At 61.8% G+C, this 15,827-nt stretch overlaps 1 protein-coding gene across 2 annotated transcripts in view; it reads right to left on the bottom strand.

The window, feature by feature from the left end:
* Mllt1 (myeloid/lymphoid or mixed-lineage leukemia; translocated to, 1) overlaps positions 1-15,827 on the bottom strand; it is a 51,495-nt gene that overhangs the window by 2,200 nt on the left and 33,468 nt on the right. Inside the window, exons 4-11 of one of the 2 annotated variants that reach the window (XM_013022936.1) lie at positions 12,833-12,976; positions 10,354-10,479; positions 6,572-7,123; positions 3,181-3,268; positions 1,890-1,998; positions 481-580; positions 286-357; positions 66-137 (exon numbers count right to left, since the gene is read on the bottom strand). In XM_013022936.1, the coding sequence (XP_012878390.1) occupies positions 66-137; positions 286-357; positions 481-580; positions 1,890-1,998; positions 3,181-3,268; positions 6,572-7,123; positions 10,354-10,479; positions 12,833-12,976 (1,263 nt within the window). The remainder of the gene's footprint in view (positions 1-65; positions 138-285; positions 358-480; positions 581-1,889; positions 1,999-3,180; positions 3,269-6,571; positions 7,124-10,353; positions 10,480-12,832; positions 12,977-15,827) is intronic. The other variant, XM_013022937.1, reaches the window with a different exon arrangement.

Raw genomic sequence — 15,827 nt, forward strand, 5'->3', positions numbered from 1 at the left:
CATGCTCCTTCCACCCCTCCCCCCATACCTGCTGCAGCATGCTCCTCCCCCCCCCTGCTCCGTACCTGCTGCAGCACGTTGCGCTCCCGCAGCGCCATCAGCCTCCGGTGCAGCTCCACCAACTCATCTGTGTAGGCCTGGGGGCGCAGAGGGTCACCAGGGCTGCCCCCAGGCCAAGCCCACCTCCAACCCTTATGCGGCCCATGCCAGCAAAGCACAGGCACCCCCGCTGAAGACGGCCACCTCTAGGGACCGAGGGCCTCACCCAGCCACCGCCGGCTGTACCTTGTCATAGGTGCCCTTCTTCAGGATCTTCTCTGGCTTGCTGCACGGCTCAGGGCTCCTCCGGCCTGGTGCCTGTGGGGCCCCAGGGGGCTCTGAGCTCTGGCCCATGCCTCTCCAGCACCCCACAACCCCCAAGCCCTCTCCAAGGTGGCCCGGGCCTCCCTGTGCTGCACCCTTGCCCCGGCTCCGGCTCACCTTGCTGCTGGGCGGGGGTGGCTTCTGGGGGGGAGGGGGCTCGCGGCCGGGCAGGCAGGAGTCGGCACTGTTGTCGCTCTCGCTGTCGCTGAAGCTCAGCCTGTACACCAGACAGGCCGGGGGGAGGGGGAGGGGGGTCAGGCTCCGTGACCCCAAGGCAGAGCCCATGGGCCCCACGTACTAAGCTGGGCCCTTCCAGGAGCGCGGGGCATGGGGGCCGCAAGCTGGGCTGGGCTGCCGTGGCCAGGCGGGTGTGCGCCCCGGACAGCCCACTCAGCAGGCCCTGCGGCCCCCAGCACTCAGGTGTGGAGAGTCGCCAGCCGACCCACATGGGAGTGAACGCGGCTTTGCTGCTTTAGCTGCGTGGAGGCTGGGGCTGCCTATGGAGAACCGCACCTCCTCACACTTCCCGGGCTGCGCTGGGCTGCGCTGCCACTGCCCTGCGACCCTGCACAGCCTGTAAGGCGGGTCAGCCACGCCGGCGCTCAGTCACAGGGACCCCCAAGGAAGGGTGCGCGTGGCGTGGTGGGCAGGACGGGGGTGAGCCGGCAGTGGTGGACGGTCCCTGGCGGGGTGGTGGGGGGGCAGGAGCGGCTTCTCCCAGCTCTCCAGATCCCCGGCACAGCGAGGGCGCAGGAGGAAGCCACACACTGTCTTGGGGTCCCACACGCCCCGGCAGGCTCTGCCCGGGGCCTTTGCTGTCAGGGATGCAGACGTGAGGCTCGAGTCCCAACAGCCAGCAGCTGCACAGCCCCGAGGCAAACGAGTGGTGGCTGCCACGAGTCACTACTGCACGGGGCCGTGCGCTCCCCCCAACCCTGGTGTGCCCCCCACATGCCCGCAATCAGCAGGCAGCTGCTATGGGCCCCGCATGGGCGTCTGTTGGCCTCTCATCTCTGCTCACAAGCAAAAGCCACCCTCAACGTCACCCCTGCCCGTCCTGCGGCACGGCGGTCCTCCCATGGCCGCGCCTGCCCCTTCTCAAGACCAGAGGAGGCCTGGCACGTGGCACGGCACAGGTTGGGCCTGTGCTTTCCGTGGGTAAGCGCACAGCTGGCTCTGGCACCCGTGAAGCACCCTGTGACCCGCTTCACAGGCTGGCCCGGCCTCCCGCCAGGGCTCACTTGGCCCGGCCTGTGTGTGCGCAAAGGGAGGCTGCAGAGCCCACCACAGTTCTGTTGGGCATTGTCCCCTCTGCCCAGGCTAAGTACAATGCGCCCCCCCCGCTCCCCCGCAGGTTTCCACCTTCTCCCTCGAGGTGGCCAGGCATGGCCACTAGACAGACCCAGGGAGGGAAGGGCAGCCCCCTCAGGGCCAGTCAGTTAGTGGCCGATGCCCAGCGGGTGCAGGTGTTCCTGCCGGGGACCTGACCCCTCGCAGCCCCGGCCCTCTTCCAGCCCTGCAGTCACCTGGAGTCGCGGCCTGGGTTGGCCTTGACGGGGGCCTCCTCTCCAGATGAAGAGTCGTCCTCATCCGACTCCTCAGACTGCAGGTCCTCCACCATGGAGCGCAGGGGCCCTGGGGAAGACAGGGGGCTCAGGCCTCCAGGGCCAGCACCCCTAGGGTGTCCTGACACTGCCACACCCCCCCAACGCACAAACCCACCCGCGCCCTCAGCCTCCCCTTCCCCTCTGGCTCTTTCCCTCCCTACCTTCCTGGCCCTCCTGGCAGGCTGCGGGCCCCGGACCCGCAGAGAGTGCACAGGGCCCCTCCATCTTGGAAGCCGAAGGATCGCTGAGCGGAGGCTCCAGAGCTCAGGCCACCCCAGCGCTTGCCAGGGAGGGGGCCGAAGCCAGAGTAGGGGCTCGCGGCTCCTGGTGGGGACCTCAGGTCCCCCCACCCTGCCCGCCCGGCCCCTCGGTAGCCTCGTCTGCTGCTCCCAGCCTCCCGTCCGCCCCTTTCTCCGGAGGCACCGGTTCCAGTCCCCCACAGACGGCATCTTGGTTTATATTCCTGTTGCCAAGGCAACAAAGGGACACAAAGCCCTCAATTACCTTGGTCACATGACGCCGCTTCAGTGGCCTCCCTCCCTCCCCAGCCCACAAGGCTGAGTGGGCTTTGAGGACCCCTCCCCCCGGCCAGACCTCCGCATGCTCGCCACTGCAGCCCCCTAGAAGATTCCTGCGTGGGGGAGGGGCGGCTGCGGGCTGCTCTGGGCTCCCGCTGCTCTTGAGCCCGTGTCCAGCAAGCTGCCCAGCCCCCAGGCTCCCACCCAGGGCCGGCTGGCACAGCCAAGCTGGACCTATGCCCCGTCTCCAAAAAGCCCCCTGGTGGCCGGCAGGACAGGGCAGCTAAGCAGGTGCGGTGGCCTGGCTTTTACGCTAGCCAAGTAGCAGCCACTCAGGTAGCAGAACAGAACACCTGGGCCCAGCCCACAGAGCAGAGGCGCCTTGGACAGGAGCCAGGCAGCAGCTGCTCATACCCCGGCCCTGAGGGAGGTGCGGGGCCCAGGGGTGGGGGTGGGGGGCATTCTGGCAGCATAGGCCCCAGCGGGGCTGCCACACTGGTGCCTTGGCTGAAAGTCTGTCTGGATTTGAGCATGGCCCTCCCCCACCCCCATGCCGTCAGCCACCGGTGCTCAGGCTCTTGGACCACACAGTAGCCCGCGGACTCAGGGCGAGTTGTGTCCGGCCACACTGGCTGGGCAGCCTCCAGGGCTGTCCCCAGCCCAGCAGGGCGGCCTGGCCCCTCCTTACACACCTTGGCTGTGGTTCTGAGATGGCTCGAAATCCGAGTCAGAGCTGGAGTCTGAGCTGGAGCTGGAGTTGGACGGGCTCGACTGGGCAGACTTCACCCCGTGGCAGGGCAGAAAAGAAAGAAAGAGGAAGGAACGGTCATCTTTCAGGCCAGGAGAGGAGCAGGGCACACGGGTGCGTGGGCAGGGAGGACGCTGACCCCAGTAGGTGGCAGGTTTGTACTCAAGCGCACTGAGCTTCCTGACCGCCCAGCCCGGGCACAGGGACCGCAGCTTCCTGCAGGAGCAGGGGCTGGCCCAGCGCTGGCCAGGGAAGCAAGCCCAGCAGGAAGGCTGGCCCACAGGTTGTTTCTCATTCAGACCCCCACACCAGCCTGGGGCTCAAGGACAAAAGCAAAAGCCTCAGATCCCACCTGGCCTGGACCCACCTGGCTTTCCAGGAGTGGGTGAGCACTGTGCTGACCTGTGTGGCCTCTTTCTGGGGCCCTGTGCTCTGACTCGGCCACCAGGGGGCAGTACAAGACCAAACAAGCGCACGATGGGAGTGGAGGTGTGGGCTGCAAAGGAGAAGGGCTCATCTCCACCTAAGCTTGTGCAGTTCCAGGGCTGACCACAGGGGGGCACCTGCCCCAAATCTGGGTTTCTGCCACCATTGTAGTAGATGTAGGTGTAGATGGCAGAAGAGGGGCAGGCGGGTCCACACAGACTCCTGAAAGGTCCAGTTTGAGTCTGCAGAGCAGAGGAACTTAAGGCTCTGGCAAGAGCTCCTCAGACTGCCCGGCCTGTCCTCAGGCAGACCCCCACCTAAGGTGGGGTGTCCAGTGACACTACGTGGGGCTTGAACTCATGACCTGAGCTAGTGTGCTCAAGGCTAATGCTCTACCACTTGACCCACAGCACCATTTTCTGCTTTGTGGTAGCCAACTGGAGTTACAAGTCTCATGAACTGCCCGGGCTGGCTTCCAACTGTGATCTTCAGATCTCAGCCTCCTCAGTAGCTAAGATGGCAGGTGTGAGCCAGAGGCACTCAGCCGGGGAGACTTTGCACACCCTGCCCTCCCGTCTTTTTTAGGGGGAGGTCAGAACAGGTGGTGAATAAAGATGGTTCAGTTTCCTCACCAACTTGGTCTAGCTACCCAGATAAGGACAGCTATCACCTTTAAGCCTCAGTTTCCCCACGTATCCAGGAAACCACCTGGCTTCTCTGAGCCAGTGTACCATTCTTAGCCACACTCCCAACAAGACAGGGCAGTGTAAGGATCAGCACGGCCTGCTTCTTGCCTGGCTTAGGACACCCCAGGGTGCAGGGAATGCTCAAAGCCATGAGGCTCCCCCCCTCCCCATGTGTGCTGTGTGTGGTGAATGAGGACAAGCCCTCAGTCATGCTGCACTTCTGTGCAGAGCTAGTGGCAGGGGAGACAGGAATCTAGAATGGGTTTCAGCTGGAAAGGTCTAGAGGCATGCTCACAATCCTGTGGTGGGGGGGGGGGGGACAGGACTAGCTGATGTAGAAACTCTAAGGCCAAGGAGACTCCAAAGCAGCTCCTGGAGGACTGGGGGGGGGGGGGGAAGGGGGAGGTGCACAGGGCTGAGCCACACTGGTGCAGGCCAGGCTGGAGGGCCCAGGGAGCAGCCACACAGCGGGGGCCCTTCAGGGACGTCTGCAGGACCGAAGCCCAGCGTTGGGGAGGCCTGAGCCCAGCCTGGCTGCTGCTGGAGGCTCAGAGCTCCCATTCTTCATCAGAAGCTGCCCAGTACATGGGGAATAAATACATGGGGTGCTTATCAGCCAGGAAGCAAGCACACACCCACTTTCTGGGGCTCCTCCAGCCTCGGGACCAGGACATCCACCCCTATACGTCCCTGATGGCAGCGTAGAAACTGGGCACAGCTGCCCATGTGCCATGTCCCGGCACACCCTGGGAACTGCCAGCGCCTCTCCCTGGCCTGGGCAGTCACACCTGTCCAGAGCTGCGGCCAGCAGACGCTGTGCCAAGGAGATGCCTACAGAACCTCCAGGGCCATGAGGAGGCCCGGGACACGGGAGCGACACTGACAGGCAAGTCTCCACAGCATGGGGTGTGAGGAGCTGCCCCCGGGCCCTGCCGGACCCAGGTGCCCGTGGAGTGGGGTCACACCCCACAGTGGGCTGGGGGCCTCCCCGCGGCACAGTTAGAGGGGAGGTGAACTGTGGACAGAGAGCACCTTGTTCCGCCTGGGGAACCTGCAGGTGCGGCTCTGCCGAAGGGCCATTCGCCCTGACCTTCTCCACGGCTCTGTGAGCAGCAGCCGGCAGAGGAGCTCTGTCCCCGCCGGGGCCTCACAGGAGGCCCCACAGCGGGTCACGGGTCGGTCATCTCTGTCTGTCCTGTGGGCATCTTCAGAGATGCCTGGCTGGTAGGATGTTCTCTCACCAGCTCCCTGGGGGGGTGGGTGCACCTGTCACCACCAGCAGGTGCCCAGACAGTGACAGCAGGGTGCACCTGCTTGGGAACACCCAGTTAGCAGAGGTGGCTTCATGGGGCCACGTGCGGGCCAAGGAAGGCGCACTGCTGACACACAGCTGCCTGCCCAGCAGGAAGGACTGAGCCAGGCGCTGCTGGCTCATGTCTGTAATACTAAGCAGGAGGCTGAGATCTGAGGACACCAAGCAGGAAAGTGAAATTTTATCTACAACTAATCAGCAAAAAGCCACAAGTGGAGCTGGGGCTCAAGTGGTAGAGTGAAAGAGCTCAGGGACAGCGCCCAGGCTCTGAGTTTGCACCCTACACGCTCAAAGGAGGAAGGACTTCTTTTCAACACACAGAAGGGAAACTGAGGCTCAGCAAGGTGTACAGCATTGGACAATATGACAAATGGGCACCAGAGAACACTCTGGCCTTGGGCTCCAGCCCCTCCTCCTGCATTTCACCTTCAAGAGCTCAGCTTAGAAAGGAAAAGACTGAAGCCAGGCGCCGGTGGCTCACACCTGTAATCCTAGCTACTGAGGAGGCTGAGATCTGAGGATCACAGTTCAAAGCCAGCCTGGGCAGGAAAGGTCGTGAGACTCTTCTCTCCAACAAACCACTAGAAAACCGGAAGTGGCGCTGTGGCTCAAGCGGTAGAGCATTCATTCGCCTTGAGCTGAAGAGCTCAGGGATAGCACCCAAGCCCAGAGTTCAAGCCCCATGACTGGAAAGAAAAAGAAGGGAAAAGACCGGAAGTGGCGCTATGGTTCAAGTGGTAGAGCGCTCTCCTTGAGCTGAAGAGCTGAGGGACAGCGCCCAGGCCCAGAGTTCAGGTCCCACGACTGACCAAAAAAAAAAAAAAAAAAAGGGAAAGGCCCCCCCCCCCCCCCCCCGGGGCCCCCCCCCCCCCCCCGGGGCCCCCGGGGGGGGGGGGGGGGGGTGCACTCACCTCTGACTTGAAGGAGGCCTCATCCTCAGAGTTGGACTCCTCTGCTTCCAGCGCCTTCCTGGGCTCCCGCGGCTCACTTTCTGCCTTCACCTTCTCCCCCCGGCTGCTCTTGTCCTTGGCTGGCTTCTTGTCTGGGAAGGAGGAGGACGCAGCCCGGGGTGAGGTGCTGGGGGCACTCCGAGAGCCCTTTGAGCTGCTCTTCTTCTGCTTTTTGGCGCTGGGCTTCGGTGAGTCCGCGGTGGCTGGCCGCTTGCTGGAGGCTTTGGGCAGGGCGGCGGGCTGGGGCGCCCCCTTGGGGGACATGCTCTCCAGCTTGGTCTCCTTCAGGGCCATCTTGGGCTCCTTGAACGCGGCCTTGGGCGGCGCAGCCTTCTCCTCCTTGGGCAGCCGGCCCTCGCCCAGCTTGCGGGCGGCGTCCTTGGAGCTCTTGGCCTGCTCGCGATCGAGCTCCTTGGAGGAGCTCTTGCTCTCCGAGTCCTTGCGGGGCCTCTCACGGTGCTCCTTGGCCACCTTGTGCGGCTTGGAGGCCTTGCCGCTTTCCTTGTTGGCGTCCTGCAGGGCCAAGGGCAGGGAGGGTGAAGAGCCAGTCAGCCACCAGCTCGCGGCCACCAGCTCAGGACCGCCTGGCTCTGCCACCCCCGGCCCCGTAAAGTGTGATCCATCTGATTGAGTCGGCTAAAGGCAATCTTCATAAAGCAGACAGGGCAGGCAGCTGTCCCTCTGAACTAGTGGCGGCAGGTCCCGGGCTGTGGCAGGACTGAGGTGACTGCCTGGAGGCGCTCACAAGCCACACGGAGCCAGGGGAGCCAGGCAGAGCGGGAGCCAGGGCCGCGAGGGCGCCCCAGCAATGCGCGCAGCTGCCTCGGCTGGGCCTGGCACACCCCGTGCCCTCCTCCACTTGTCTCCGGCTCCAGTCCTCAGTGTGCTCTGCCTGACTTCCTCTCTGGACCCTGCTGACCTGCAGGCCTCCCCATCCCAGCTGCACAGCCTTGCCCTGGCCCTGACTCCAGGCACAGCCCAGAAGAGCTGTTTGTCTCATCCAGATGTGCTCCATCAAGCAAGCGAGCGAGCAGCTACTGCGGCCCGAGCTATCACACAGAGCCAACAGCTCCCCGGCTGGGGGTGCTGATGTGGCCCTGGCGGCTCTTACACGTGTGTCTGCCTGGGAAATGCAGAGGCCAAGGGTGAGGGTCAGCCAGGCCTGATGCTCCCACTGGGGACAGAGGAGGAATACAGATGGCGAGCAATCCTGTCCTGATCTGGGGACGGTCTCCAAGGCAGGGGGCTCCAGCTGTCAGCACCCGTGTCCTCTGGATATGGGGAGGGGGAGCTCTGGAGCCCAGGGAGCTCAGTCAAGGACTCTAAGGCCTGTGCAGCCAGCATGGCCCCGGGTCCGCGCTCCTCTACCTATACTGTCTGCCTTGGCACTGTCTGGTACCCCACCAGGCTCCTTTCAGACTGGCATCTGTCTCTCATAGCAACACCCACAGTCACTGCACATACCCAAGGGTGGTTCTGCTGCAAAGTGCCGGACGTCAGCCCTCACTTGGAAAATGCACCCATTAGCCAGGTGCTCACAAGCCCCAAGCTCACCAGACAAGAGTTCTTTGGGCGAGACTACAGCGGCCAGACCCAGGAGCACCCCTCGTGCCTGGGCGTGGGCTCTCAGGGGCCAGCACCATGGAGGAAGGAGGCAGATACACAGAGGACAAGCTGACCAGGTAAGCACCGAGCACCAGAGGGACCGCCGGCCGCCTGCTCTCAGACCTGCCCAGTTGCTGTCTTCTCCCAAACACACCACCTACACTGGTGTCAAAGGTCAGGCCAGTGCCCCTAAGAAGGGCAGGCCCTGGGCCCAGTGGCTGTCGTGTCTGGGCAGCGGGTCCCCCTGGTGCTGGCACACAGAGGGGATCCACTCTCTAGAGAGGGGGCCAGGAAGCCACAGGCCATTCTGGCCCTTTGAGCAGTGGACAGGCCTGCCAGGCTGCACAGATAGAGACTGAGTCCCTAGGGTCTCCCAAATGCTGCCCTTTGGAGGGTCACCCTGCCCAATGGGGGGCGGGGGGCCTCTCTGCAATCCACTGATCTGGAAAGAACACCATCATGTTCTCAAGGTCGCCCATGGCATGAGGCAGTTACGAACAGAGGTTTTCTCCTGCCTGACACCTGACTGGTGACACGGAGCCCCTGAAGCTGGGGCAAGCAGGTGTGTCTGAAGTGCTGTGTCAGCACAGGCTGACAGGTGGTTCCAGCGTAGCCCTCCCCTGTACCCGGCAAGCAGGCACACCATCATATTGTAGATGCTACGGCGTCTACAGTCACAGTAGCTGTAGACCTACGGTACCCGGCCTGTGGGTTCTCATGCTGAGGCCTCAGGGGACCCCTTTACCCTTGCATTTGGCTGGTCACTTGGCTCCCAGGGCCTGGCCAGCGAACAGCCAGCACTCAAGCAAAAAGATGTGACGCGGTGCCTGGGCTCAGGCCCACAGACGGCATGGTGACACTGACCGTGCACAGACCTGACTCTGTGGCAAGGCTGTCTACAGAGAGGCATCTGGACATGACTCCATGCTGCTGGGGACCTCACTGAGAGGCAGACGGCAGGTCCAAGGGACCTGCAACCCTCCTGAGCAGACATCACCTGGAACTGCAGATCTGAGGTACAGCAAGAGAAACAACCTGAAGACACAACCCTCCAGCTGCCAGGTGTCCCAGGTACCCAAGAGGCTTGAGGGGACCTTCCCGGCACTCACACATAAGAAACACAAACACAGTAGGGTGCTGGTGGTTCACACCTGTCATCCAGCCCAGGCAGCAAAGTCTGTGAAACTCATTTCCAATGAACCACCAGAAAACCGCAAGTGGAGCTGTGGCTCAAAGTGGTAGAGCACTAGCCTTGAGCAAAAGAGCTCAGGGACAGTACCTAGGCCCTTAGTTCAAGCCCCAAGAACAAGAACAACAAAAACAAACAAAAAGTAGAAACACTTCTTTCGCAAAGAGCAGTGGCGGCTGGGAGGAAGTCCCCTAAGAGCCCTAATGAGGCCTGGCCTTTCCTCTAATCACCAGGCCTGGCACGGGGAGACTTCCTCCATACAGAAAGAGCCAGAAGGACTGACCTGGTGATGGGGCTGCACCACCAACATTGCTCCTGGGCAAGACCGGGAGCTGGCCTGACCGCTCTACCTGTCCTTTGTGGGGTATTCAGACCAACAGTACCCCACAGGCCAGAGAAGAAGAGTGCAGAGATGCGGGTGAACCCCTGTGCAAGGCCTGCTGTGGGGCAGGATGCTGCGACGTCTCACCACCAACCGTCGGCAAGAGGCCTCAGGAGGGCCATAGAGATGCTAAAGCAGGTCTTCCTCGGCCGTGCAGCTCTGCCCTGCACCCTGCCCTGACCACGAGGAACAGCGGAGGCAGGAGCAGCCTGGTTCTGGCTCTGGAGCCCCAGACAGTGGGCCACGTGGGTGATGAGAATGCAATGGGCAGCAATGGCCCACCATGAGCAGTCCCGAGACCGAGTGGGCTCAGCAGTAGGGAGGAGAGGGAGGTCCTGGAGGGCCCCTGGCCTCAAGAGGAAGGGGGTGAAGAGCCCAGGGTGCTGTGCCCTACCCTGCGATGCTAAGGAAGCGACAGTGGCAGCGAGACGAGCAGTGTGCTCAGGGAGCAGGTGCGGGAGGGCGAGGGCCAGCTGTACAAGACCTAGTCGGCAGAGGCGGGTGCTGGCCCGGGATGCGGCAGCTGGGCCCAGCGCCCCCTCGTGACTGGCCTTCCAGCTCACTAACCTTGGAGCCGTGGGACGGTTTGGTCTTCTTGGGGTCAGAGAAGGCAGAGAGTGGAATTGTGGGTAACATGGGGTAGTCGGGGCTGGGCCTGGACACCGTTTCTGCTCCTTCGGGCATTACCATCACCTAGTGATAAAGAAGAGACAGACGTTATCAACGAGCAAGGTGGGGGGGAGGCTGCCAAGAAAGGCCATGGAACTGGCTTCCTGGGGGAAGGGAAAGAAAGAGAGCTAGAGCCCCATTCCCCAAAGAAACTGCAGGTATTTCTCCACGGACTGAGTGCCAAGTGCTGGACCGAAGCCAGTTCAGTGGTCGAGATGAAGAAATCCAGGGTCCCAGGATGGCTGGGCCCAGGATGGCTGCTGGCCAGCAGATGGGAAGGCGGCCAGGAAGACCCGCAGAGGAGCGTGCAGAGCGGCACGAGAAGGCAGCTGTGCCAAGGCCTGCACTGAGCACCCAGGCTGAGCGCGCTGGAGGCACAGCTGGGGAAGGCAGAAGCCAGCCAGCCAGGGTGGCAGGTGGCCATGCAGCAGACGGAGCGGCTGAGAGGGCACAGAGGGCCACGCCGGCGGGTCCCACGTGCCACTTGCGGACAGCTGAAGCCAACTGGAGTGGAGCACTCGCAGCAAGGCTGAGGCCAGAACAGAGGCCAGGACGAAGCGGGAGGAGCCCTGCTGGGGAGGGACAGCCATGGTGGGAGAAGAGAAAGAAGGCTGCAGATGGCAAGGGCCAGGGCCTTCTAGGAAACACCTGCTGTGCGGGGACAAGGCCAGGGCCAGCTCTCCACGACACTGCGGTTCACCAGTTTACAGCGCACAGAGGGCTTCAGGCGGTGTGAGACAGAGCACAGGCGCTGCAGCTCCCCAGAAGAGGACTGAACTCAGCAGAAGCAGGCCACACACCACCTCGAGCACCTGGGATTCCCCACCAAGCCAAAGCTTTCATCTGAGAGCACTGACGTCACGAGTCATGGGACACGGGGCTGTCCGAGCTGTGACCTGCTCACTGGGGCCTGTTTGACCACACAACACTGAGGCATGGCACTGCCCAAGCCCCTGCCTTGCTAGTGCCAGTTCCTGAAGACGGTTCCTGAGAGCCTCTGTGCCTCAGGGCTGATGACGCCACGCACACTCGGCTTTATGGAGAGGGATGCAAGCCCAGCCCAAGGCCGGGCTGGCTCCCAGAGGCTGGGGCTGGGGCTGGGGCACGCGGGCCTGTTGCTGCAGCTCCTGCTTTGACTCACCTTCCCCCTTCAAACTCATTAGCCAGCCTGAGCCTTCCAGGGAGGGCATCCTCTTCCTGGGAGAGATGCCCAACGCAGGGAGAGGGGGCAGCAGGGGCGCCCCGCCCCCAGCAGAGGACAGCAAATAGCTGTGGGTGAGGGCAGCAGGGAATCCCACTCTGGCGAATCCCACTCCCGAGGATGGTGTGTTCCAGAACTCCAGAGACCTCAGCAAACCAAGAGATGGCAACTCTGAGGGGCCCAGAGCTCAGTGCCCGCCTCCAGTTCTCCCAGCTCTAGCAAAACACAGGTGAGGCGGGCACAGAGGCTGTCCCCCAGGATGCCAGCACAGGGACACAGTTACCTGGTCCTAGGAGTCACCTGGGAGAGCCACAACCAGGAGGCTGCTAAAGCTATCCAGTGGGCTTTCTGGAGGGGGGGGCATTGCTGGCCAGCCTGGCCCCTCCTTTCCTTCCTCCCACTCACTCCCAGGTCATGGATTAGGTGATGCTCTCACAGCCTCATCTCTAGGGCACAGAAGATGCCACCCACGAGAGCCAGAAGACCTGGGAAGACCTGGAGACACCTGCTGCATCCCAAAGAACTGTTGACTATGGAGCCCTTGGGAGCACCCACAAACACCTGCAGAGACAGAGAGGATAACACAGGGCCACAAAAAGAAGGCGTAGAGCAGAAAGAGGGGAGGCCTCTGGGAGGCCCCCCATCCTGCTCCAGGGCAACACAGAGCCACGGCACAGTGATCCCCACTGCAAGCGTGAGCACGCAGGACGGGCACATGCATGCAGGACGGGGCTCCATACCCTCAACTCTCTGCTCTGAACATCACCTTATACAGAAACTGCTACAAGACTGCTCAAAGATCACTGTGCACAATGAAGAGAAGGGGCTGTGCCCTGAGTGTCCCGGACACCCCTAGGCCTGCCCCGGCAGCGTGCACCGCCCCATCGTCACACGCCCTCCACCTCAGCGCCCCCAGACTGTACACTTCACACGTGACCCACGCCCAACTTTCCTGGCACAGTGGGCACCACAATGTGCCCAATGACCTCAGCCAGAGCACTGGCAGCGACCAGACAGGCTAGGAGTAGCAGGCAGCTCGGGGGAGCCCTGCCATGACAGTGAAGGGCTGCCCAGGCCTGGCCATGTGGACAGAACACAGGGCCCATCCTCCCTGCCATGTGCAGGAGCGGCAGGGTACACAGGGCCCGGCTCCCGGCCAGCCAGCGCCACACTCACCCCGCCAGCCATCAGGAGCTTGTACCGGAACTCGGTGGTGGGGTTGTTGAAGGTGAGCTTCTCACAGCGCAGGTGGTTCACAGGGGGGTTGCCCTCCAGGTTCAGGAACAGGTCGTAGGTGAAGCAAACCTTCCTGGGCTCCTCCTTGAGCAAAGACAACAAGGAAATCCGCGTTGGGGGTGGGTGGAGGCTGGGCTGTGGCGCTCCTGCCCCTGCCTCCACCTGTCCCCAGATCCTCAGCTGTTCTGTCACTCAGAATAAATGAACTTACTACCTGCAGCAGAAGGGCAAAAGCAGGCGCCCCTAGAAGATGTCATTTGTCACAATGCCCAGATGCTCACCAGTCCCCCTGCCACAATGTGTGGAGCCTGCCCGCCTCCTTGTCAGCCCTCATGGCACAGGCAAAGGGGAAGTCGAGGCTCACAAACACCTGACCCCTCAGAGGTGGTGTGGGCCCAGCCCACACTCAGGTGGCGAGAGCTTGTGGCAGGTTTCCGTGCTAGCACTACCCGCAGGCCACACGACCATTCCAGTCATTGGCACAGAGCAGGACCAGGCACTTGTGGGACAAGAGCCCCCAGGGAGGAGAGGAGTGAAAATCCAAACCACCACGACACACAGGCACGCGTGTGCGCACACACACACACAAATGCATGTACGTGTGTGCATGTGTGCAGAACCTGTGCAGAACATAGGGAAGGGAAGGGGCCAGACACAGCAGGAGTCTTCACACGGATGGTCCAGCACAGATGGATGCTGGGAGGGGGGCACAGGAAGTGACTGAGGCTGGGGACCAGCTTTCCTTCTGGGGTGATGGCCTATGCACTGGGAGTTAAAACTGATGCCTGCAGCTCAGTGTGAGTGTGCACACCCACTGGATGTGCTCACTAGAAAGGGTGAATAAGTGTGCAAACTACATCCCAGTCTGTTCAGAGGCTATAAGCCCAGAGAGAAAAACACTGTGGAGGAATTCAGGACTGGTAGGCTTGTAGACACAAGTTCAGTGGGAGGCAAGGAGAGGAGGAAGCCCCAACCCTGCAGGGCTAGGAGGAGTCCCTGGAGGCAGTGTCCCTGGAGGCTGGGTTGGTCAGGCTGTAAAGGGCTGGGACAGGCCAGCAAAGAGCACAGCAGGAGGAGGTGAGGGCAGTGTCCTTGTCAGGAGCCCCAAGGCCCCACTGTGGCCAGGACTGGAAGAGGAGGGTGGGGAAGGGGGACCTGGCACTGAGAGGGGCCAAAGGGCTTGGCATGGGGCTCTGTGACCTGGCAGGCCAGGAAGGAAGGGCAGGGCAGGTGGATGTGAGCCAGAGAAGCCTGGAGCAGGAGGAAGCTGTCCCTTGGGGGACTGCTGACTCTGACTGGTCACTTGCCAGCACCACAGATACCACCACCCTGTGCAGGCTCCAGACACAGCTCCCAGCACACAGGAAAATGCAGCTCCGGAGGGCATTGGGGGTCCCCGGGCAACAGAGGGAGCATCATCCAGGTGGCCTCAAACTGCAGGGTGGAAACCTGGTTTCTTCCAACAAACTAACCATAAAGGGGAAGGAAAGTGAGGCGGGGAGGGGAGGGAGAGGAAGAGAAGGGAGGGGAAGAAGGGAAATCTGCGGATGAAAAGGGCTCTAAGACCACATCTGCCATCCTGACTCAAACAGAAAGAAACAAAAGGAAACACTGACTTATTAAGGGATTAAGGATCATTAGTGGTGAGCTAGTGTAGTTAACAACTACAGGAAATAGAATTAAAGGGGATTATGGGCACCACACTAGACTGTAAGCACCTTGGCCATGGCCCACTTGGCCCTGGGCTGTACCTCTATCTGGTGAAGGACCCTCACCCTCTCATCCCCAAACATCCTCTGGCCACGGCCATGACCAAGGAGGGACAGGAAGGCAGGTGGATATTGCCCGGGCCAGGTCAGGTAAAAACTTTGGGCCTGCCCTGGACAGCATCACAGTGGGCACGTAGGGTCCCATACATAGGTGTCCTGGTATTCCCGTGCCAAACATCAAGAGGAGGACATGGGTGGGGCAAGCCCTAGCGCAGTGTCTTGGGTTCCTGAACCCTTTCAGGCCCCCCTGGGGGCACACAAGCCCATTGGGGAGGGCAAGGACAGTGAGGAGACCTGGTGACATTCTTTTTGTCTTTGGAAGTACTGGACTTGTGTACTCAGGCCTCTGGCTTGCCAGGCAGCTCTCCACCAGCACCGGGCATCCAGCCTTTTGCTTAGTTTCTCGGGCAGGGTCTCCTCCAGGGTAGCTGGTACGATGGGCCCGAGTCAGCCACATTCCTCGTGGAATACTGGGGTGTGGCAGCACGGGAGCCAGCAGGGAGGGTGGAGGCCAGGCCCTGACACCCAGCACCACCCACAACTGGGGTGACTGAGGGAAGCAGCTTCCTGACTCACTGATAATCAGAGGTGCTTCCTGGGGACCAGCCCCTGGCCTGGGCACATGCCAGCATCCCTCAGACGCTGGGGAACTGGCCAGACTGGTGACAGTGTTCCAGTACAGCCTGAGGCCAGGCCCTCAGGGCAGAGCTCAGAGCCTGAGGGTAGGCCACCTGGCAAGTCCTTGCTGCAGAGGATCCCCCCTGGGCCCCAGGAGTGCAAATCAGTGCAAAAGGGGAGTGGGATGTCTTTAATCCAGACGGTCTCCTGGCCACCGCTGCCCCACCCACACAGAGATGCAAGGATGTCCTGTGACAGGCCTGGGGCTCTCACAGCCCTAATGTGATGGTGGCTGAAGTTATCATCAGCATCATCCAGACAGGACAAGTGACACTGCTCCTCCTAAAGAGGCCCCACGGAGGAGGGGGTGTGGGGAGGAGGAAAAGAGGACATGGCGTGAGAAACACAGCAACCAAGAGCACCAAATGGTCCTAATTAAAAGTAATTACTAAAACAATACAAAGGGCTGGGAACGTGGCTCAGTGGTAGAGTGCTTGCCTAGCATGCATGAAGCCCTGGGTTTGATTCCTCGGTACCACATATACAGA

The sequence above is a fragment of the Dipodomys ordii genome, unplaced genomic scaffold, assembly GCF_000151885.1.
Source record: "Dipodomys ordii isolate 6190 unplaced genomic scaffold, Dord_2.0 Scaffold64, whole genome shotgun sequence".
NCBI classification, from domain to species: Eukaryota; Metazoa; Chordata; class Mammalia; order Rodentia; family Heteromyidae; genus Dipodomys; species Dipodomys ordii.